At 51.6% G+C, this 23,113-nt stretch overlaps 1 protein-coding gene across 3 annotated transcripts in view; it reads left to right on the forward strand.

The window, feature by feature from the left end:
- The window catches only part of CPAMD8 (C3 and PZP like alpha-2-macroglobulin domain containing 8), a 100,882-nt gene that overhangs the window by 67,681 nt on the left and 10,088 nt on the right, over positions 1 to 23,113 (forward strand). For all 3 annotated transcript variants that reach the window (XR_009737330.1, XM_061421697.1, XM_061421698.1), the window contains 10 exons: positions 1,560 to 1,736; positions 5,954 to 6,035; positions 14,132 to 14,288; positions 14,418 to 14,492; positions 17,883 to 18,048; positions 19,737 to 19,823; positions 19,898 to 20,034; positions 20,430 to 20,585; positions 20,707 to 20,769; positions 21,611 to 21,795. Coding sequence is in view for 2 of the 3 variants with exons in the window: in XM_061421697.1 (XP_061277681.1) it covers positions 1,560 to 1,736; positions 5,954 to 6,035; positions 14,132 to 14,288; positions 14,418 to 14,492; positions 17,883 to 18,048; positions 19,737 to 19,823; positions 19,898 to 20,034; positions 20,430 to 20,585; positions 20,707 to 20,769; positions 21,611 to 21,795 (1,285 nt within the window). In the remaining variant the exon portion in view is untranslated. The remainder of the gene's footprint in view (positions 1 to 1,559; positions 1,737 to 5,953; positions 6,036 to 14,131; positions 14,289 to 14,417; positions 14,493 to 17,882; positions 18,049 to 19,736; positions 19,824 to 19,897; positions 20,035 to 20,429; positions 20,586 to 20,706; positions 20,770 to 21,610; positions 21,796 to 23,113) is intronic.

The raw sequence follows: 23,113 nt of genomic DNA on the forward strand, positions 1-23,113 counted from the left end.
GGGGCAAGTGTCACTTCCGGTTCATGTTCATTCTGGGTTTTGCTGGGGGCATGTGCCTTTGGGGCCTTTGGCCAGACACCCACTCACCTGACCGGCAAGCAACTTCCAGTGCCTTCTCTGTGCTGGGGCCAGACTCAGAGGTGACCCCAAGCCTGCCCTTTGGGGGCTCAAGTCTGGCTGAGGAGGCGGGTCCTTGCCCTCTGTGGGGTGACCCCAAGGGGTGTGTGAACTTCATGAGGGCAATGTGTCTGGGGTGATATACAAGCAGGCTGAAAGACCAGGTGAAGTTAGCCAGGTATGGGGTGGTGGGTAGGGGCTCTGGGGGTCCAGGTGAGAGGGGCGGGACCATTTCAAATGCTTAGAGAGCTTACTGAGCAGGGATAAGAGGCTGTGGCCAGGGACTTCTTGAGCACTGGATTGTCTCCTGTAGCCCAGGCACAGGAGTAGAAACTGGGGACTGTGTGATCCATCTAGTGCTGGATGTTGGAAGGGTGGGGAGGGCGTAAAAGGCCAGGAAGAGGCACAGAGACACGAAGGAGGGGTCTTGGGTCTCTGTGACGTCAGAGAATGGAAGCCCTGGGGCCTGGTGCAGGTTGGTGGTTGTCACCGGATCAGAGGATTGCTGGAGTTTATGATTTCTGAAGCATGAAATCAATTCAGATGTGGCCTTGGGGATGATGGCCCAGCTTGAGGTGATGGGTATAGGGAAGAAGACAGATGGGCAGGGATGGAGAGGAGATGCAGGCAGGTAACTCTACGCCAGCCAGTGCCGTCAGCGCAGCAGGATGGAAGTGTAAGAAGAACTGGAAAGCCCAGAGAAAGCTGGCGAGAAAGTAGCCAGCCAGGCCCCGCCACAGGAGGAGGCTGCAGGAGCAGCAGCAGCCTCAGGGGGGCAGAGGAAGGGAGGTGCAGTCAGCAGGGAGTCCAGAAAGTGTATCAGCAGTATTTGGGGGCATAAAGGCCAGGGAGAGGGAGGCAGAGTACAGAAGGGATGAGAGCACAGTAAGTCAGAAATAATAGGAGAAAAGAACTTTCAAAAACACACCAACAATACCACACGTATAAGAAAACTGTATGAAAAACCCCAATACTCATGGTTAAATAGAAAACCACATTTCATATTGGAAGTTAGAAAAAAATATGTAGAAGGGAGTCAAATGACTGGATTGACATCTTAACGTTTGTGGGATGCAGCCAAAGTTGTTCTAAGAGGAAAATGTATAGTCTCAATTGCACCTATTTAGAAATCTAGAAAGGAAAAAGCATTTACTAATAGTAACATAATGAAAAGGTAGAAAGAACACCTGAGTTACAACTAAAGAACATGGAGGGAAGCATGTAAGGTAGGGCCTGCAAGTGCCCACCAAGGCCAAGCGATCAAGCAGGCTGGATGGGCAAGGATGCCTCCCAGTCTCCAAGGGCAGCGCTGGCAGCCAGATAATGGGATGCTGGTATTGGGCCATGGGTGGGCTCCCTCTGAGGAAAGTTGTCCCCAGAACAATGCCAGGGCATTGAATGAGGCCAGTCCTCAGCCCATTCTTCCTCTTCCTTCTCACCAGGAGACGTCATGGGGCCAACTCTGAACCATCTCAGCAACCTCCTCCGGCTTCCCTTCGGCTGCGGAGAGCAGAATATGATTCATTTTGCACCTAATGTCTTTGTCTTGAAGTATCTCCAGAAAACCCGGCAGCTCAGCCCTGAGGTGGAGAGGGAGACCACCGACCACCTGGTACAAGGTACTGGGGTGCAGTAGCCTCGGTCGCACGGGGCGCAGCCCGCATGCCACGTGCAGAGGATGGGGAAGAAGGCAAAGACGTTGAAAGAGGCCAATCTGGGTGGCCTGATCTGGCCCCTGTCAGTCGGAGCCTGGCCTCTGCACCTGTTAGGAAACCGATCTGATTGCTGGTAATCAGCCATGGGGAGAGGAACAGCATCTTCTGAAAATGTAAATTTTTCCGAACAACCAGGGCAATATAATAGCATTATAAAAACATTTGGGGAAAGAAAATAAATCCCTATAAGCTTCCCATCATGCTCTGTGTTGACCCCTCTACCCTCCAGGAGCACAGGTTAGCTTTGCCATTCTTGGTGTCTCATAGCACAGCTTCCTGTGGCATGCCTCCCCCCAGCCTTGTCCTGTGTGCGTAAGATTCATCCACTGGGCTTTGGGCAGCAGTTGTCTATTCACCTCCATTACTGTGTGGAGACAGCAGTGGGCATGTCTGCAGATGGGCTTTGGAGCAATTTGCAATTCAGGGCTTTTAGAACAGGACTGTCGGTAATTGTCCTCTTTGCATACTTGGTGAAAACTCATCCAGATTTCTGTGGGGTGAAACCGTTGGGTCTTAGGATGGGTTCAGTTTGTAATCACTTTGGGAGGCTACATTGTTTTTTTGTCACATGCATCAGTGGAACACAACATACTGAACTCTCCTCTTATTTCCAGTTTTATTCATTTATGTGTTTTATTTCCAGTTTTTTCCCCCTAAATAATGCAGCATTGAACATCTTCAGAAGTAAACCACCAGTACTGAACTTCAGAAATAAACAAAGCCCTATTGAACTTCTTTAGAAATGAATAACACAGCACTGGGCATCTTCACAGATAAATAACACAACAGTGAGCATCTTCATAGATAAACAACACAGCACTGGACATCTTCCATTGCTGTGAATCAAGTCCTTAGGGCAAGGCACAGTCCTGTTTGGGGGTGGGGTACAGGGCCTTGGAGGGCCCTGAATTACCCTCTGCACATCTGAGCCTCGCAGGGAGGGGAAGGAGGGAGGCTGGAGATGGGGTCCCAGCTCTGTCAGAGATTCCCATTCTGTGTCCCTGGGTAGGACCTGCTCCTTCCCAGATAACAAGGGAGTTAGTCAGTTGATACCAAAATTCTGGGGCCTCCTGGGCTCTGCTTCTAGCCTTACACTGGAGCCAACGTGAAAGGAAAGCATGGAGGAGGCTGAACCTAGCTCTGAAGCTGGCATCTGCCTCGTGCCAGGCATGTGCAGCTCCATCCACGTTGCCCTGAGTTTCCCTCCTTGCAGCCCCTGTGCTAATGGTCCTCGTTTCCCAGATGAGCAAAGTGAGCCTCCTGGGAGTGATCAGATCAGATCAGATCAGTCGCTCAGTCGTGTCCGACTCTTTGCGACCCCATGAATCGCAGCACGCCAGGCCTCCCTGTCCATCACCAACTCCCGGAGTTCACTGAGACTCACGTCCATCGAGTCAGTGATGCCATCCAGCCATCTCATCCTCTGTCATCCCCTTCTCCTCTTGCCCCCAATCCCTCCCAGCATCAGAGTCTTTTCCAGTGAGTCAACTCTTCGCATGAGGTGGCCAAAGTACTGGAGTTTCAGCTTTAGCATCATTCCTTCCTGGGAGTGAAGAGGCGCCCAAGACCTCACAGGGGCCAGTGGCGGGGGCTTCTCAGACCCCAGGCTCCTCTGGACTGGGGCACAAGGGGCAGGCAGGGCACTAGACCCAAGCCAGAGAGAGACGAGAAACCACCGTCACGATCACGGAAATTTACCGAAAAGGATTCAAGAATGCCTGGCTCAGATGATGCTGGCCCCTGTGAGATGGGGAAACAGAGGCATGTGAAAATCTCAATTCCTAAGACAAATCTGGAGTCCCTGTCTCCTGGCCTGTGGTGGTTCCCCGTTATTATGTTCCAAAGGCAGTCCTGATGATCTAGAACCATCTGTCCTCATGGATGAGAAAGGAAAAACTTACGCTGAAGAATGTATAGCTCTCTGAGGGACTTCCCTGGTGGTCCAGAAGTTAAGGCTGCGCACTTCCACTGCAGGGACATGGGTTCAATCCCTGGTTGGGGAACTAAGATCCCACATGCTGTACGGGCCACAGCCAAAAAACTAAAATAAACGTGCAACTCTCGGATGGAAAGAGAAGTCAGAGGTTGCTGTGGGCTGAAGGTCCGGCTTTGTGAAGGCTGACCACAGACTACCCGGAACCTTAAGTCTGCTTGGTCCATGGTGGAGGGGGAGGGGCAGGGCTCAAGTTGGCGGGTTGTGAAAGTCTAGGATGTGGGTGAGCCCTGGCCTCCCAAGGCCAGGCACACCTCAGTGAACCCATCCGGACTCAGGTCCTTGACCGCCATCCAGAGTGTGATGACCTATCGGGGTGAGTGGCAGCCTGGACCTCCCCTCTAGCCAGACAGCCAGATCTGGTGCCCAACAGCTTTCAGACTCAACAAGCCCCAAATCAACCCCCACCCCCTGGTTTTCCTCCAAATCCCTGGTGTTAGTTCCCTTGGGCTGCCATAACAAAGTACCGCAAACTGAGTTGGGTAGATCCACAGGACTTTATTCTGTCCACTTGAAAAGTATTCACAGCCTTAAAGTTGAGAGTTATGTTTTACTTGGTGGGAATTTTTAGGACTTCAGGCCCAGGAGACAGCATCTCCAGTAATCCTGAGAGAGCAGCTCCTAGAGGGGAGGCGCCAGGTTACATAGAAGTTTTACAACAAAGGCGGCTAGTCTGAACATCAAAAGGTTATTGGTAAAGTAAACCAGATATTCTAAGTTAAGGAATTTAGCGCTTTTTTCTGTATGGGACGATGCAAGAGTTTGGGCTCACGGAAATCATTCCTTTGACGTGCACCTCCACTCTTTGGGGCCAGTATCCTGTTTTGCACATCCTGAGCTCCCTTGGGGCTCACTGCAGGGAGCAGTGGCATTCTGACGGTAGACTCGATCTAGATGGCAAGTGTTCTCCTTCCTGAGTGCCCCCAGGGCTCACCAGCTCATATTAGAGGTCTGCAGTGGCTGGCAACCGCGGCATCCTTGTTACTGATACAGCAGGAAATATTCCACATCTCAGTTCCCTCATGATTCAGGAGGCTGGAGGACTAAAATCAAGGTGTCAACAATGTTGACTCTGTCAGGAGGCTCTGGGGGAGCGACTATCCCAGGACTTTGTTCTGGCGGGATTCTGGTGACGCCCGCTCACACATCACCCTCTGCCTCCATCGTCACAAGCCCTTCCAAGTCTGTGTCATTTCTTCTCTGAGGACACCAGTCATTGGGTTTAGGGCCCAGCCTGATTCAGAAATGTAATTCCATCTGTACAGACCCTCATTCCCCATAAGGTCACATTTTGAGGTTCCAGGTGGACGTGACTGGGGGGAATACTATCTACCCCGGTGTGAGCTCCTGCTCCCTCTTCCCCGGGCTCCATGGACATAGATCGGTGCGTCCTGCTGGTCAGGCCGCTGCATTTAGCAGCCTCTGCATTCTTCCTTTTTTCCTTCACATCTTGTTCAGTTAAGGTAGCTCTGACTATATTGCAGAACCCCTCCCTGCCCATCGCCACCCCCAGTCCAAGCCCGTGGTCATGGTCGCCTAGACTGTCCCCACCTCCCCAGTGTCTGCTTCCTCTCCTGACCTGGCAATCCACCCACTACCTCTGCCCCCTCACCCCCTCCTCTCATGTCCCCTGCTGCCCTCACAATAAGACCAACTGCCTGGCCCTCTTTTGGAGGCCCCAGCCCCCCTGACTTTCTGCCTTCTTGTCCTCCTCAATCCCCTGCTGATCTGAGCAAACCAAGCTCTGGCTCCAGGGGATAGAGCAACAACCTCTTCAGGCCCTGGGGTGGGTGACGGTGTGTGGCAAAGGGCCCTGCCTGGAGATAATACATTTCACCATCCCACCCCACCAGGCATGGCTGAAGGCCAGTGTGTTACCAGGAGTCATAAAGGGGTGATATCAAGAAACAAAAGAGGAATAAAGTAGAGGTTTCAATCTCTCCAGCTGTGTATGTGGGAGAGTTTCAAGGACCCCAGCTGTGTTCTGAGAGTTTCAAGGACCTCAGATGTGGGCATGGGGCAGTTTCAGGGACCCCCCCATGTGGGTGTAGTATTAGTTTGGGGGTCCCGGGGTAGAATGTTGGCCAGCCAGCCATTCACCAGGGTGCTGTCCCCTCTTGCCCCGCAGGCTACCAGAGACAGTTGACCTACAAGCACCAGGACGGCTCCTATAGCGCTTTTGGAGAGCGGGACGAGTCGGGGAGTATGTGGTGAGTCCTCATTCCCCGGGCACGGCTACTGAAGTTCCCCCACGTGAAGCCACAGCCTCACATCCAGCACAGCATAGCCAGGACCGCTGGGGCTTGATCCTGTCGACTGACAAAGTACATGCAACCTAAAGGTTGAGAGTTATGTTTTATTTGGCAGAAACTTTTAGGACTTCAGGCCTGGGAGAGAACTGCTCCATGGAGGCAAGGGGAGGAGCCAGGTTTTACATAGAAGTTTCGTAACAAAGGGCAGGTGTCTGAACATCAAAAGATTATTACTAATTAAAGAAAACCAAATAACCCAAGTTAAGGAATTTAGTGCTTTTCTGTGTGTGGGAAGATACAAGAACCTGGGCTCACTGAGACAGTTTCTTTCACCACAGCTACCTGGGGCCACCGCCAGCATCCTGTGTTCCCACATCCTGAGCTTTCTTTCCTCGGGGCTCACCGTAGGGAGTGGCTACAGTCTGATGGCTGCTAGATGGTCACTGTTCTTCTCCTTCCTGAGTTCCCTCAGGGCTCACCAGCTCACACTGGGAGGGCTGCAGTGGCTGATGCCTGTGACATCCTTGTTTACCGATATGGCAGGAAATATGCGATTTCTTAGTCCCTAGGGTGATGGGCTTCCCTTGTGGCTCAGCTGGTAAAGAATATGCCTGGGTTTGATCCCCGGGTTGGGAAGTTCCCCTGCAGAAGGGAAAAGCTACCCACTCCAGTATTCTGGCCTGGAGAATTCCATGGACTCTATAGTCCATGGGGTTGCAAAGAGTCAGACACGGCTGAGAGACTTTCCCTTCACTTTCCCTTCAGGGTGCTGAGGAGTCTGTGTGGAATATGGTGACAGCCATGGTCCTAGCCCCTGGGGGTTAGAGGTTTGGTTTGGATGGGGGAGTTCTGCCTGGCCTGCGTGTGGTGGAGCTGGAAGCAGTGGCTGTTACTCTTACTCCTGCTGTTGTTGTTGCCTCGGTGCCCAGGAACTGAAAGCCCTGCTCTCTGGCCCCTTGTGGTTGAGTCCTGGGTTCTCTGAGCCTCCTCAGAGGCCACTGGACCCAGGAATGGGGTGACCCTGAGCAGGAGGGGGTGGACTGGGAGAGGCCAGACCACTGCCTTGAGGCTGGGTTGGAGAGTTCAGGAGGAGCATTCTGGGGTCAGATTTCCCTTGTGAGTGGCTTCCTCTGGCTTTCAGGGTCAGCCAGGGCAGGGAGGACCTGCATACACCTATGTCTTATTCCGTAGGAGTTCTTGGCATCATCAGGGATTTGCCTCATCCACTTTGGGGCTTACTGAGGAAGTAGGGTACCCCCAACTTCCTGTTTCTAGTGGGGCCTCCTTCTCAGTGTCACACCTGGATGGCACCTGCAGCGCCTGTGGGCATGAAAGTGTCTTGTCCTTAAATCAACAGTGTCCACTGCACAGCAGCAGCCCAGGGCCAGGGGCACAGCTGGCTGAGCCCGCACTGCAGTGCAGAGTCACTCACTTGGCTCCAGAGGGGCCCAGCCTTGGTGACCTGCTCAGCTCCCCAGTCCCCAGAAGTCTGCCCCATTTCTGTCCCAGGACCCTGCCTTGCTGACAGCGCTTGAGGCAAAGCCACAGTCATGCTCTAGCAAGCAGAGGCCCCCACCCACTCTCGGGGATGGCTAAAGTCATTGAGTCACTCTCTGAAAGCTGGCCAAGTCCCGACAGTTCCAAGAGGCCTCCACCAGTCAGAAATAGTGAGCTGTGATCTGTGAACGCCTTCCCACAGTTCACACACACACTGAACAAGAGAAGATGAATTCTGCTGTGGTCATGGAAACGTGACACCCAGCAGTTTGCCTCTCCTCCTTGGCCTTGTAAAACCTCCTCACAGATCAAAGTTGCAGGATGCACAGGACGTTGGCAACAGCAATCCACGGGACATCCACCCTGGAGCTGAGCAAACCCAGTCTCAGTCTTGTGTGAACTGTGTGACCTTAGACCAGCTGTTCAAGTTTTCTAAACCTGTTTCCTCACCACACATCCGTCTCAAGACCAGGATCTAAGAGGCAGTGGGATAAGGGTGAAGACATGCTCATTACAGTGCCAGGTACCCACTGGGATGGATGCCTTGTTAGCACCACTCTCTAAATACTTAGGGCTTCCCTCATAGCTCAGTCAGTAAAGAATCTGCCTGCAATTCAGGAGACCTGGGTTTGATTCCTGGGTCGGGAAGATCCTCTGGAGAAGGAAATAGCAACCCACTCCAGTATTCTTGCCTGGAGAATCTCATGGTTTAGAGGAGCCCAGCAGGTTACAGTCCATGGGGTTGCATGAGTTGGACATGACTTAGCAACTAAACCAGCACCGCCTAAATACTTGGGTGGGAAGTCCAGGATCCAGTCCAGCTTCCTTTAAACTCAGGGCCTGTGCGTCCAATGTACATTCATTCATTTATTCGTTTGTTCATTCAAATGTTTAATATTTGCCAGGCTATTGTTCTAGCTCCAAGGGAACAAGAAAGGAATGGTCCCTGCCTCCGAGAGAGAAAGAGAGACCCTTCACGAGATGTAATAGTTAGCTACTGCTGTGTAACAAGTTACCTCCAAAACACAGCCATTTAAGACAACAAACATTTATTGTCTCAGTTTTGTGGGTCAGGAATTCAGACGTGGATTAGCTGGCACTGCTGGCTCGTGATCCCTCCCAAGGTTGCAGTCATGGTACTGGCTGGGGCTGCCATCGTCGAAAGGCTTGACTAGGGCTGGAGCATTTGTTTCCAAGTTGGTCGTCTCCCGCGGCTGTGGACAGGGGGCCTGAGTTTCTCACTGAAGACCATTCCATAGGGCTGCTTGCGTGTCCTTACAGCATGGCAGCTGACTTCCCCTGGAATGAAAATCAAAGAGAGAAAGTAAGGAGAGTGCCACATGCCTTTTATCAGCTGATTTCCTGAGTCATACTGTCACCCCCACCAGATTCTAGTCTTTAGAATCCAGTCACTCGGTACAGCCTACACTATTCCACTGCTTGAAAGGAGAAGAAGCAAGGCATTTGTGGATATATTTTAAAGCTACTGTGTCAAGTATATAATTTCTCATATCTATAAAGCAAATAAAACTTGTTGAGGGGATAGTGTATGATGAGGTACACAATTGTATGGGGTGGTCAAGAAAGGTTTTCCAAAGGAGATGAGGGACAGCTGTATGAAAATCCAAGGGGAGAGGATTCCAGGCAGTGTGAACAGCCTGTGCAAAGGCCCTGAGGCAGCCCTGACAAGTTTGAGCCAGAGAAGGGGACCAGTGTGGCTGGCAGCACAGGCCAGGAGGAAAGTGGCCTGCCACGAGGGAGGAGAGGCTGCCAGGGCCAGACTGAGCAGGAGAGGAGTTTGGGTTTTATTCTGGAGGGAGCAAGAGGGCTTGGTGCAAAGCATGGCTGTAACCTGAGTCATGCTGGGCTATGTGCATATTGAATGAATAAACTTAATTTGTTAGGACAGTTCTGGATTCATAGAAAACTTTTAGCAGATAGAATGAGTTCCCATACAGTCCATCTTCCCTCGATGCAGTTTTCCCCCAGTATTAACGTCTTGCATTAATGACGTACATTTGTTGTAATCGATGGACCAGTATTGCTTACATTGTTGTTAACGGAGGTCTGTTGTTTGCATTAGGGCTCACCCTTTGTGTCGCATGGTTTATGGGTTTGGACAAATGTACACTGTCACCTGCCCACCATTAAGGTATCATACAGAATAGTTTTCTGCCCTAAAAACCCCACGGGCTCTGCATAGTCGTCCCTCCCTACCCCCAGCCCCTGGCCACCGCTGGTCCTTTTTCTAGTCCTGTAGTTCTGCCTTTTCCAGAATGTCACAGAGCTGGAATCACAGAGCATGCGGCCCTTTTCAGATTGCTTCTTTCACTAAGGAATATGCACTTAAATTTTCTCCGTGTCTTATCCTGGCTTGATAGCTCGTTTCTTTTTATTACTGAATAAGATTCAGTCGTGAGAATGCACCACAGTTTGTTTATCCCTGTTGGTGATTTAAAATGGAAAAGTAAAGAGAACAGTGTAGCAGAATTCGGGAATTTCACAGTTGCCAGCGCAGAGGCAACTAAGTTCCATCTGGATCCTGCAGTGTTTGAACTGTCCTTCTGGCTGCTGTGTACAGAGCATGTGATGGGACAGTGTCGGGCTGGTGGGGGCGGTGGGAGCCATGAGGTGCCAGGCTGACACAGGGGCCTGGAATATAAGGAAGAGGATGGATTTGGGGTATCTGGGGAAGAAAGTGACCAAGACAAGCTGGTTCGTAGGCTTGGGGTACATTTTAAGGTTAATATTTCAGATTCTGACAATTTGCAGAAACAGAGCTTGGAGTCACTTGATTTTCTTTTTCTTTTTTTTATTGTGTTAAAATATGTATACATGACATAAAATTTACCATTTTAACCATTTTAAGTGTGCAGTTCAGTGGTATTAAATACATTCGTATTGTTGTGCAGCTGTTACCACCATCCATCCTCATAATTCATTTCATCTTGTAAATCTGAAACTCTATACCTATTAATGGCACCCCACTCCAGTACTCTTGCCTGGAAAATCCCATGGACGGAGGAGCCTGGTAGGCTGCAGTCCGTGGGGTCGTGAAGAGTCGGACACGACTGAGTGACTTCACTTTCACTTTTCACTTTCACTTTTCACTTTCCTGCATTGGAGAAGGAAATGGCAACCCACTCCAGTGTTCTTGCCTGGAGAATCCCAGGGACAGTGGAGCCTGATGGGCTGCCGTCTATGGGGTTGCACAGAGTCGGACACAACTGAAGCGACTTAGCAGCAGCAGCAGCATACCTATTAAAACTCAACATTCAAAAAACTAAGATCATGACATCCAGTTCCCATCACTTCATGGCAAATAGATGGGGATACAGTGGAAACAGTGACAGACTTTATTTTCTTGGGCTACAAAATCATTGCAGATGGTGACTGCATCCATGAAATTAAAAGACACTTGCTCCTTGAAAGAAAAGCTATGACCAACCTACACCGCACATTAAAAAACAGACATTATTTTGCTGACAAAGGTCCATCTAGTCAAAGCTGTGGTTTTCCAGTGGTCATGTATGGATGTGAGGGTTGGACCATAAAGAAAGCTGAGCACCAAAGAATTGATGCTTTTGAACTGTGGTGTTGGAGAAGACTCTTGAGAGTCCCTTGGACTGCAAGGAGATCCAACAAGTCCATCCTAAAGGAGATCAGTCCTGAATATTCATTGGAGGGACTAATTGGAGCTGAAGCTCCAATACTTTGGCCACCTGATACGAAGAACTGACTCACTGGAAAAGACCCTGATGCTGGGAAAGATTGACGGCAGGAGGAGAAGGGGACGACAGAGGACAAGATGGTTGGATGGCATCACCGACTTGATGGACATGAGTTTTGAGCAAGCTCCGGGAGTTGGTGATGGACAGGCAAGGGTGACGTGCTGCAGTCCATGGGGTCGCAAAGAGTCAGGCTCAACTGTGTAACTGAACTGATACCTATTAAACGCTAACCCCCCATTCTTGCCTCCCCCTGCAGACCCTGGAAGCCCCATCCTACTTCCTGTCTCTGATTCTGGCTACTCTAAGCGCCTCATAGAAATGAAATCATACAGTACCTGCCTTTTTGTGATTGGCTTATCCCACTTAGCATCATGTTATCAGTGTTCATCCATATGTAAGCATTTTTCAGGATTTCTTTCCTTTTCAAGGCTGAATAATGTTCTATTGTATGGATATACTGATGTTGGCAGGTAAGAGGACCTCAGTCCTCATCTTCTTTGGAGAAAGAACTCCGCAAAGAGAGTTTGTAAAGCAGGCATAGTTTATTGGAGCCACAGTATGTGCAAAGAGAACAAAGAAGCAGTTCATTTAGAGCAGAACCAAAGCAGAAATACACACCCAGAGAACGATGTGGGCATGCTCCTTGATGGGAAGTGTGCCAGAGAAGTGATTTAAGTCACTTACACGGAGGTAGTTTTTCCGGGCTTTTGTTTTCCTGTGGCCAGTCATGCTTCATTTCCCACATCTGTCCTGACCCAGGGCCTTTCCCGATGTGCACATGAGTCTTTTAACCACAATGGATTCCAGTGAGGAGGTCTCTGGAAGCCCGATGGAGCAGAGGTTATGGGTTAGTGCCTCCTCCCTTTATACCCCCTAGGAGCTGTTTCATGCATGTGCAGCTAGGGAGGACTTCCTGACCTCAAGAATGAGAGATGTGATCTTCTTATCTTTTTACTCCAGCAGGGCTCAGCTCCTACCATTGACTTTTTTCCTTGAAATGTCAGGAGAAAACAAGCTCCAATTTACTCAATCTGACAGACTGCAACTGCTCAGCCCAGGGGCCCATCTGCATCCTACCTCAGTACCACATTTTCTTGTTCATTTATCTGTCAGTGGACACCGGGTTGCTTTTACAGTTTGGCTGTTGTGAATAACACTGCTACAAGCATGGGTGTGCAGATATCTCTTTGGGACCCTGCTTTCATTTCTTTGGGATATATGCCCAGAAGTGGAATTGCCAGATCATATGATAATTCTAAGGGCTTCTCTGGTGGCTCAGTGGTAAAGAAACTACCTACCAGTGCAGGAGACACCAGTTCGATCCCTGGGTCAGGAAGATTCCCTGGAGAAGGAAATGGCAACCCACTCCAGTATTCTTTGGAGGAGCCTGGTGGGCTGCAGTCCTTGAGGTCACAAAAGAAGCAAACATCAAATAGTGACTTGACAACAACAACAGCATGACAATTCTATGTTCCATTTTATTTTAGGGATCACTGTATTGTTTTCAGCAGTGGCTGTAATATTTTCCATTCCCACCAGCAGTGTGCAAGGGCTCCAGTTTCCCTGCATCCTCACCAGTACTGGCTGTCTTCTGCTGTTTTGTTTTTGTGCTACAGTAGCCGTCCTGATGGGTGTGGAGTAGGGGAACCACTCGATTTTGAAGAGGATGGATTACTCTTTCGTCTTGAGTTGGGGCATTTCCCTTGCTAACAGTTCTGCTGTTTGTCCCTCTTGGCTCCCTGGTTTCCATCCGGTGGTTCTTCCGAGTTCATTTTTTTTTTCATTCATTCATCCCCCAGCCCCGTCATCTCCCATTCAGGTTGCACTAGCAACAGCTGGGATGGGGGACGGGGCGAGCAAGGGACAGGCTGCAGAGATGAGGGTAGACACAGAGGGAGGGCCTGGGAGTCTAGAAGCAACCAGCTCATCCAAGAGTGGAGGTGCTAAATGCTAGTGGAAGTGCTGGGAGGCTTCCTCTGAGAGGACACCCCTGGGTTGAACATTGAGAAGACTTCTCAATGAATACTGAGAGGACAACAAGTAAGACTTCATCCTGTAAAGAAAGGAAGTAGGAGCACTCTGCATTCAGGACCTGGGTAACTGAGTGACTGAATGGGTTTGTGGGATGTTTTCAGCTGCAAACAACATAAAAATGACTGAAAAAGGAATTCTGAACATGAGTTCACACCGCAGAGCTGAGAAGTCTCCGGGACTGGCCAGCCTGGCAGCCTGACAATGCACTTGGGCCCCTGGTTCTTTCCCTTGGTCCCTGTGGACCTCCTCAGCACAGTGGCTGCTCTTCTTGTGGTAGCAAAATGGCTGCAGCTGCTCCGGGCATCACCTCATGTGCCCATTCCAAAGCTATTTGCAGACCTGGGGACTGGAATGTTCATGGCTGTGGCTGACCAGGGCTACAGAGGAGCCCAAGTGTCCAGGGTACCTGGTTGCTGGTTTTCCCTGGGATCTCTCAGCAAAACTGAGGATCTCTTGGGAAATGGTTATGGAGGCGCAACAAGGAAGGTCTTTCACACATGGTGGTGGTGGGGGACTTGACAGGCTCAGAAAAAGGTGCTTCCCAGGTGGGAGGGAGTTAACAGGGAAGATAGGCTGTATCATCAGGCCCTGCTGGGTGCCCACACACTTCCATCAAGTGCTCACAACAGGGCAGACTGGGCCCTCGTGTCTTACAGAGAAGGAAGCAGAGTCTTGGGTGATGTGGGGAGTGTACCACAGTCCCTCAAGGGGCACATGGGAGGTGACTTTGTTTTGGGACAGCCCGGCCCTTGCTGTCTCAGCTCTCTCAGCCTGTACTCCATCCTGTTTCAGGCTCACAGCCTTTGTCCTCAAGTCCTTCGCCCAGGCTCGCAGCTTCATCTTCATCGACCCTCTGGAGCTGGAGGCCGCCAAGGACTGGATTGTCCAGCAGCAGCAGGCAGATGGCTCCTTCCCGGCAGTGGGCAGGATTCTGAACAAGGACATTCAGGTCAGCAGCTTCTCAGCCTCCTCCGGGAGCCCTGGCCTTGTGCTGCTTGCTCCCCGGGTTTGTCTGCGGCCAGTGGGGTTGGGAGGCTGTCCCCTCTGGTTGGGGTGAGACCCACAAATCCTCTTACAGGGTGGGATCCACGGCACAGTCCCACTGACAGCCTACGTGGTGGCTGCGCTCTTGGAAGTGGATCCAGCCTCAGAGGTAAGTGCACGGGGCCCGGGAGATGCTGGGCTGAAGGAGCGAGTGAGCAGTTTCCCCTTGCCAGCCAGGCTGGCCATCTTCTGGCCATCTTCAGCTTCTATTTCTTCCTTGCTGTCCTCCTTCTGTTCATTAATGGGACATTTTCATGCTTTCCAATGGTCACAGTTCTTGTGACCTAAGCACTTCTTGTGACCTTACCACTTCTTGTGACCTAAGCAGATGCATGAGAGATTCTGGCAGTAGTCATGAGGGGCATGCATGTGTCCCTGAGTTCAAGCCTTCCCAGGACTGTCCATAGCCCCCAGCTCCCATTTGGAGAATCATTTGAGGCTCAGTCATTATCCTGGACAGTGACCTGTGGGCTGACTTTAGGAAGCCTGATACAAAACGTTGGATGGGACTTCCCTGGCAGTCCTGTAGTTCAAGACTCCGTGCTCCCAATGCAGGGTCTTGGGTTTGATCCTTGGTTGGGAACTAAGATCCCACATGTCGTGCAGTGCAGCCAAAAAATTTAAAAAAAATTTTTTTTAACTTATGAATGCTTCGGGGGAGAAAGGTCTAGAACCTTTGGGGACAGTTAGTACTGGACCCAGCAGGGCTTAGATGTCCCAAGGAACTCAAGGCTTGTGTCACTTTTGTGAGGCTGTCCCAAGTGGGAGTGGCATGTCCCCTGCAGAGGGAACTCCCAGGATAGACAGATCTCAGCCGCCAGGCTAGGGATTCCACCATTCCTCACATCTGTGCCAATGCTAAAACCTCTGATGATGAATTATGATTTGTGGTGCTTCTCAGATCTTTCCGCTTCACAATGCAGATTTGCAACTGCTGTGTTTAGAGTTTGCTGTGACCTAAGACCCTCCGTGTTCCACATGCTTTGCCCAGAGGGCCCCTCACTTGCCATGTGTTAAGAGGTTGAATTGGGTTGCCCAAAACCCCAACCCCCTAAGTCAGCTCAGGCTGCTGTCACAAAATACCGCAGACCAGGGCCTTAAACCACAGACCTTTATTTCTTTTTTAAAAGTTTGTATTGGAGTGTAGTTGCTTTACAGTGCTGCGTTAGTTTCTACTGAACAGCAAAATGAGTCAGCTATACATACACATATGCATATGTGCTAAGTCGCTTCAGTTGTGTCTGAGTCTTTGCAACCCCGTGGACTGTAGGCCTCCAGGCTCCTCTGTTCATGGGATTCTCCAGGCAAGAGTACTGGAGTGGGTTGCCATGCCCTCCTCCAGGGGATCTTCGTGACTCAGGGATCGAACCCACATCTCCTGCATTGGCAGGTCGGTTCTTTACCACTAGCGCCAACTGGGAAACCCACATGTACATATATCCCCTCTTTTTTGAATTCCCTTCCCATTTAGGTCACCACAGAGCATTGAGTAGAGTTCCCTGTGCTGTATAGTAGGTTCTCATTAGTTATGTTTTATACATAATAGTGTGTATATGTCAATCCCAGCCTCCCAATTCATCCCCCTTTTCCCTTTGGTGTCTGTTCATTTGTCCTCTACACTGTGTCTCTGTTTCTGCTTTGCAAATAGGTTCATCTGCACCGTTTTTCTAGACTCCACATATATGTGTTAATGTACAGTATTTGCTTTTGTCTTTCTGACTTACCCCACTTTGTGTGACAGTCTCTAGGTAAATCCACTTGTCTGCAGATGGCACACTTTTGTTCCTTTTTAAGGCTGAGTGATATTCCATTGTATATATGTACCACATCTCCTTTATCCGTTCCTCTATAAGTCTATGTCCTCTATAAGTCTATGCTTCTATGTCCTAGAGAAGACATTTATTTCTGATGGTTCTAGAGACTGGAAAGTCCAAGGTCAGTGTTCTGGTTGATTCAGTCTTTTTTTTTTTCAGTTCCATTGTTAATGAGGGGTCTCTTCCTGACTTGGAGTCAGTCATCTCTTCTCTCTGTGTCTTCACGTGGCCTTTTCTTGGTGTCTGACCATGAAGAGAGGTGGGATGGGGTTGAGGGGAGAGAAGGACAGAGAGAGAGACCACTGTGGTCTCCTTTATAAGCAGTCTAACTGATTATAGGGGCGCCACTCTCTTGCGTGTGTGTGTTAGTCCATGGAAATCTCCAGGCAAGAATGCTGGAGTGGGTATTCTTCCTGACCCAGGAATTGAACTGGGGTGTCCTGCACTGCAGGTGGATTCTTTACCAGCTGAGCTACCAGGGAAGCTCCACTCTCTTGGTCTCATCTAAACCTAATAATCTCCCAAAGCACCAGCCTGTCCCCCGCTACCCCCCGCTGCAACCACTGGGGGTTAAGACTTCAAAATACAAATCTGTGAAGGGGAGCTACAGATCCAGCCCAAGACTCCAGAATGTGGTTGTGTTTGCAGACAAGGCCTTTATATAGGTAGTTGTGTTGAAATGCAGACTTTAGGGTGGGTACTGATCCAATATGCCTGGCATCCTGGGAAAAGGAGGACATTAGGGCACAGAGACCCTCACAGAAGGAAGACGCCGTGGAGATACAGGGAGGAGATGGCCAGGAGAGAGGCCTGCGGCCAATCCTCTGCTCGTGGCCCTCAGAAGGAACCGACCTTGCCAACACATTGATCTCAGACTTCTGGCCTCCAGGTCCACAAGACAAGAAATGTCTACTTTAAAACAAACAAACAGTATTTACTCATTTATTTGGCTGCTCTGGGTCTTAGTTTGTGGCACACAGGATCTTCAGTCCTCTTTGCAGCCTTTGGGATCTTTAACTGCTGCATGCAAACTCTTAGCTGCAGCATGGGCCCTAGTTCCCTGACCAGGGATTGAACCCGGGCCCCCTGCATTGGGAACGCGGAGTCTCAGCCACTGGACCACCAGGGAAGTCCTTAAATTCATGAATGTTTTGACTCACTCATTTTTCCATTTAACCTATATTACTGGGCAGCTTCTCTGAACTAAGGCCATCACTGGACAATGAACTTGGTTTCTGTCCTCCAGCCACTCACACTGTGGGGCAAGAGCATGATCAGGGTTGGTGGGCTTCTTGGAGGGGGTGACAATTGAGGTGAGGCTTGGAGGATGAGGTGGGCCTGAGCTGGGAGGTCTTAGAAGCCAGCCTGGTGATGGTGTGGTATGGGGCAGGGCAGCCAGGGCTCTCCCTGCTTCCTCCTGAGTGTCTCTGAGTTGAATGGTTATGCTCAGACTTCATTTGGAAAATGTTGGCACCACCATATTAATAAAAGAAAGGGAATGGGGGGTTTTGAAAGCCGGGGCTGTAGGCAGTCATGCACCAGAAGTATACAAAGTGAGGGGCTGCAAGCCATCCAGTGGTTTCCCAGGCATGCCCCTGGGACTTTTGGGAGGGTGGTCTGCATGGTGAAGGCTGAGCAGCCTCCCAGGGCTCCACTTCCCACCCTACTCCCACCCCACCCTGCAGGAGGAGAGGGGTGCCATTACCAAAGCCAGACACTTCCTGGAGTCCAGCGCATCCCTGGTTACGGACCCCTACAGCAGTGCCCTGACCGCCTACGCGCTGACCCTGCTCCGCAGCCCTGCAGCCCCTGCCGCTCTGCGAAAACTCCGCAGCCTGGCTATCACCCAGGGTAGGTGCCCTTGCCCACCAGCCCAGCAGACACAGGAAGCAGCTCATGGACACGTGCTTGAAACTAAGGAGGCGTCCTTGGCTCACTCTGTTTTGTTTACTCATTTATTTGTTGTTGTTTAGTTGCTAAGTCGTGTCTGACTCTTTTGCTAACCCATGGGCTGTCGCCCACCAGGCTCCTCTGTCCAGGGGATTTCCCTGGCAAGACTACTGGGGTGGCTTACCATTTCCTTTTACAGGGGTCTTCCCCACACAGAGACTGAACCTGCATCTCTGGCTTTGGGAGGCAGATTCTTTACCACTGTGCCACCAGGGAAGTCCTGGTGTGTGTTAGTCTCTCAGGCGTGTCCGACTCTTTGCTACCTCATGGAATGTATCCCGCCAGGCTCCTCTGTCCATGGGATTCTCCAGGCAAAAATGCTGGAGTGGGTTGCCTTTCTCTTCTCCAGGGGATCTTCTTGACCCAGGGATTGAACCTGGGTCTCCTGCATTGCAGACTGATTCTTTATTGTCTGAACCACCAGGGAAGCCCTTATTTATTACTTATTCATTATCACATCTACTAATGACTTCATTTGATAAGGTGGCTTGAGCCTGAGCATCATTTTCTTCCCTAATGAAACAAAGGATGCTACCCCAGCCCCCAATGGGGAGAAGAGTGCTCAGGGATCCCTGGTAGAAGATCCCCCAGACTTCCTAGAAACCATCCTCAGGCAGAGTGCTGGGAGGCAGGGGAGGGCTGCAGCCAGACCCCACCCTGCCCCCCATTGCTGGGTGAGCCTCATCCCTCTGGTGGTGTCCATCTCCTCAACTACAAAGTGATTCCCCATTGTGTTTGGGGAGCCCCAGTCACCAAGCCGTGACTTCTTGGAATGTCTCCAAAATCAGTCCCCTCCCCCTGCCCCTTGGCCTTCCCCAGCAGCTGCACTGGGATCAAGCTTCCATCACCTTCTCTGCTTAACAAGAAGAAAAAAAAATATTTCAAAAGCAAAATTCTAAAACCACCCAGTTGAATGATGGTGTCAATTTAGAACTAAATGCTCAAGATCTGAGGCTGGGAGGGCTGATTTTTCTGTGTTTTGAGGGCTTTTTATACTTCATATGAGCTTAGAATCCTTGGTGTCTTTGGAAATAGGGAGTGACTTCCTGGGCCCCAAGGGAGGATAACCCCCCGGGCCAGCATCAGGGCCCCAACCAGAAGGGAGACCATTGATGAAGGATGTCTGCCAGGGATGCAGAAGAGTAGCCATTGATTAGTGATGTCTGTTGAGAGTTCAGAAAAGCAGCCATGGATTGGTAATGTCTGCCAGGGCTTCCTCTGTGGGCTCAGTGGTAAAGTATCTGCCTGTAGTGCCAGAGACTCAGGAGATGTGGGTTCAATCCCTGGGTCAGGAAGATCCCCTGGAGGAGAGCATGGGAACCCACTCCAATGTTCTTGCCTGGAGAATCCCATACACAGAGGAGGCTGGTGGGCCACAGTCCATGGAGTCGCAAAGAGTCGGATGCAACTGAAGTGATTGAGCAGCAGCAGCAACCAGGGGTGCAGGAGGGGCTGGATTTGACCCTGTAGTTGCAGATCTGAGATGTAGCCCCAAGGCCCTTACTGTCTCTGCCATCTTTCCCTGGTGCCCTCTTTCCCTGGTGCCCTCTTCCACTGGGGTCCAGCCTTGATCTGTTCTGGCCTTGCAGATGGGGTGACCCACTGGAGCTTGACGGGTTCCCGGGATGTGGACAAGGATGCATTCCTAAGCTTCAGTGACGGGGTCTATCAGACAGGTATGGGCCACCCCACCCCCAGTGCCTGCTTTGGGCACTGGGTCCTGGGTCCCAGCCGGCCTCTTCCACTGCAGTGGTCTCGGCCGAGGTGGAAATGACAGCTTATGCCCTGCTGACCTACACCCTCCTGGGAGACGTGGCCACCGCCCTGCCTGTGGTGAAGTGGCTGTCCCAGCAGCGAAACGCCCTCGGGGGCTTCTCTTCTACTCAGGTGCGCCAGGCAGAGCCAAAGGGAGGGCTCAGGTCTGGGTGGCCTAGACTCGGGACTCAGAGCCCTCTAGGAAGTTACCCAGTGCTTCTAGTCTTAGGACGGCTCCTTACCTGCACCTCTCGGAGCACGAAGCCCAAGAGAGGATGGGAGGATGGGGCTGAGGGATGGAGGCGGCAGGCTCTGGGATAGGGACCAGCCCCTCCTTCTGTGGAGATGCCCCCCAGCTTCCTGGGGTCCCCAACTCTGTGGGTGTCTACACCAGATCTGCTCTCCGTTCCAGCCACATGAGTCCCTGGCCTCAGTGAGGGTCCATGGAACCCCCAGTTTGGGCCAGACCTCTGGCACAGGTGGAGGCACCTTCTGGGGCTGACTTCGGTCTCCCGCTGTGTCCCCAGGACACCTGCGTGGCTCTGCAGGCCTTGGCAGAGTACGCCATCTTGTCCTATGCGGGCGGCGTCAACCTCACCGTCTCCCTGGCCTCCACCAACTTGGACTACCAGGAGACCTTCGAGCTGCACAGGGGCAACCAGAAGCTTCTGCAGATGGCCGCGGTACGTGTTCCCATGACCAGGGCTGGGGGCAGGGCAGCAAGAGCAGCCCCTCCTCGCTGCCTGTCTGTCCCTGTGTGTCTGCAGGTGGGCGGAGGGGAACCGTAGCCTCTTCTCTCCCCAGATCCCCAGCCTACCCACGGGGCTGTTTGTGAGCGCCAGGGGTGAAGGCTGCTGTCTGATGCAGGTGAGGCTTCGGGGAAAGGGGAGTGCTCCCAGGGGACGCTGGAGGCTCAGTACCTGGCCAGGCTGGGTGGGGTGGCTGTGTGTGTGAGAACCACCCTGAGACAGCCTGTCAGCCCCCTGAGATGTCACCCACTCTGGAGAAGGAAATGGCAACCCACTCCAGTATTGTTGCCTGGAGGATCCCATGGACAGAGGAGCCTGGCAGGCTACAGTCCACGGGCTAGCAAAAGAGTCGGACACGACTGAATGACTAAACCACACCACCCCTGCCCAAGGCAGAACCCAAGGTAGATGGCAGTGTGTCCCCTTGGGTGAAACCGCATCTGATTCTCATTTTGGTGGTCTCTGACCCTGCGCTCCACCCTCCACCGTGGGACTTGCCTGGTGGCTCAAGGTTATTCTCTCAGCCAAGTCTGAATGTAGATGCCCAGCCTAGACTCAGCCTGGCCCTCCCTGAGGCCCCTTAGTCAGCAGGCTCAGGATTTAGTTGTATTCTGATTGGGAGAGACTGGTTTCCTGAGCTTTGGCCAATGGTCAGAGGGCAAGTCAGCCAGGAGAACCCTGTAGCCTCAACTTCTCCATCTGAAAAATGGAGCCCAGACAACACAGTAGTTAACAGGAGAGGGAGCCCGGTTTGCAGACACACCTGGGCTTGAAACATGGAAGAGTGGGATGACGGTTGTACCTACACCATCAGGATTAAAGGGAATGACAACCAAGCCCAGGACTGTCTCCAGTATCCCTGACCTCATCGCTCTAGCTTTCCCCCACCTTCTCCTGCCCCTGTCTTTCCCCTCTCCACCCCCACGGCCCCTAAGCCTCTGTCCTCCCCCATCTCCCAGATTGATGTCACCTACAATGTGCCCGACCCGGTGGCCAAGCCATCCTTCCAGCTGCTTGTGAACCTCCAGGAGCCTGAGGCTGAGCAGCAGCGACCCCCCTCACCTGCCTCCTCAGCTGATGATGATGACCCAGCAGCTGACCAGCACCACCAGGAGTACCAGGTGACCCTGGAGGTGTGCACCAGGTAAGGCGTCCTGCCCCACTGGCTGGCACCCCGCCTGGGTGATGTTCTGTAGAGTGATGCTCTCAGCTAGGAACGTCTGGGGGACTTACCTGGCCCCATAGATGTTTCCCGACTAGAGCCAAAGTTGTGGCTGACCAGCCCCCGTGCTCCTTATTCTGATTACAAGACACACCTCAGCAACACTCATCAGGAAGCTGTGAAGGACAAGATTTCTTACTCACAGGTCCTGGAGGGTACTTGACCCTCCTGGGGGTCACCCAGTGAGGTCACCGGTAGAGAGAGAGAGAGAAGTTATGGAACTGCGGTTCTACCTTTATTGAAATCTGAGGGGAGGGGTGTGCCTAGGGTTTTGTGGGTTCACTATTGGTGAATTTAAAATATAAGAACGGTAATTGAGGTGCAGGAAGGGGAAGGCAGGGTGACCCAAGTAGTCAGTTATTTAAATAACCCAGGGCTATTTTATTTTGGTCATCCCACATACTGCATGCAGAGTCTTAGCTCCCTGACCAGGGATCGAACCTGTGCCCCCTGCAGTTGGAAGCTCAGAGTCTTAACTATTGAACCATCAGGGAAGTCCCTACCCAGGGCTCTGAAAGAGAGATATTCATGGGTGGGGGCAGCCTGTTTCCTTATTGGTTGTTGTGTTAGTAGCTGTCAATATCTTTATTCAAGATGAACGTCTTTGAAATGGATCCCTTTGCAATCAAAGGCTTACACTACAGATGATTTCTGAAATGAGTGAAATAAATGGAAGTGCTTCTGAATGGGTGCAGCAGACTCCAGTGGCAGATGGGGCTGGGAGGGACGGCTGTTTGTGGCCCTTCCATGACCCACCCGCCCCAGGTGTGACCCTAGAACCAGTTCACTGAGGGTCCTCAGGAGGTGGGAGTGCACGCAGCTGCCCACAAAGGATGCTCATTGCCATGGCAATGATGGGGGAACCCAAAGGTGGTTGGTAGCCATGAAGCTGAAACCCATCAGAGCTGCCCAGTCACCTTCCTTAACCTTAACCCTTAACCCTCACGTGCCCAAGGCCACCCCCAACTTGGGAGGTTCTGAAGAACAAGCCCAACTGGGCCCAAGCCCCAGAGTAGCCTGTCCCTGAACCATTTCTAGTTAGCAGTGAGACTTGGGGTGGTACCGTTCAGCAGGGCTGTGACCACCATCCAATTGGGTGGAGGAACAAGAAGCAGCTGGACTGGCCCTGGCACATCCTCTGGGGACACCTCTGTTCCTTTCTCAGATGGGAAGAAACTAACCGTGTGCCAGCTGGGTATGGCATCTCTTAGGCCCCACCTCCACAGAAGCCTCCTCTGCC

The sequence above is a fragment of the Bos javanicus genome, chromosome 7, assembly GCF_032452875.1.
Source record: "Bos javanicus breed banteng chromosome 7, ARS-OSU_banteng_1.0, whole genome shotgun sequence".
Lineage (NCBI taxonomy): Eukaryota > Metazoa > Chordata > Mammalia > Artiodactyla > Bovidae > Bos > Bos javanicus.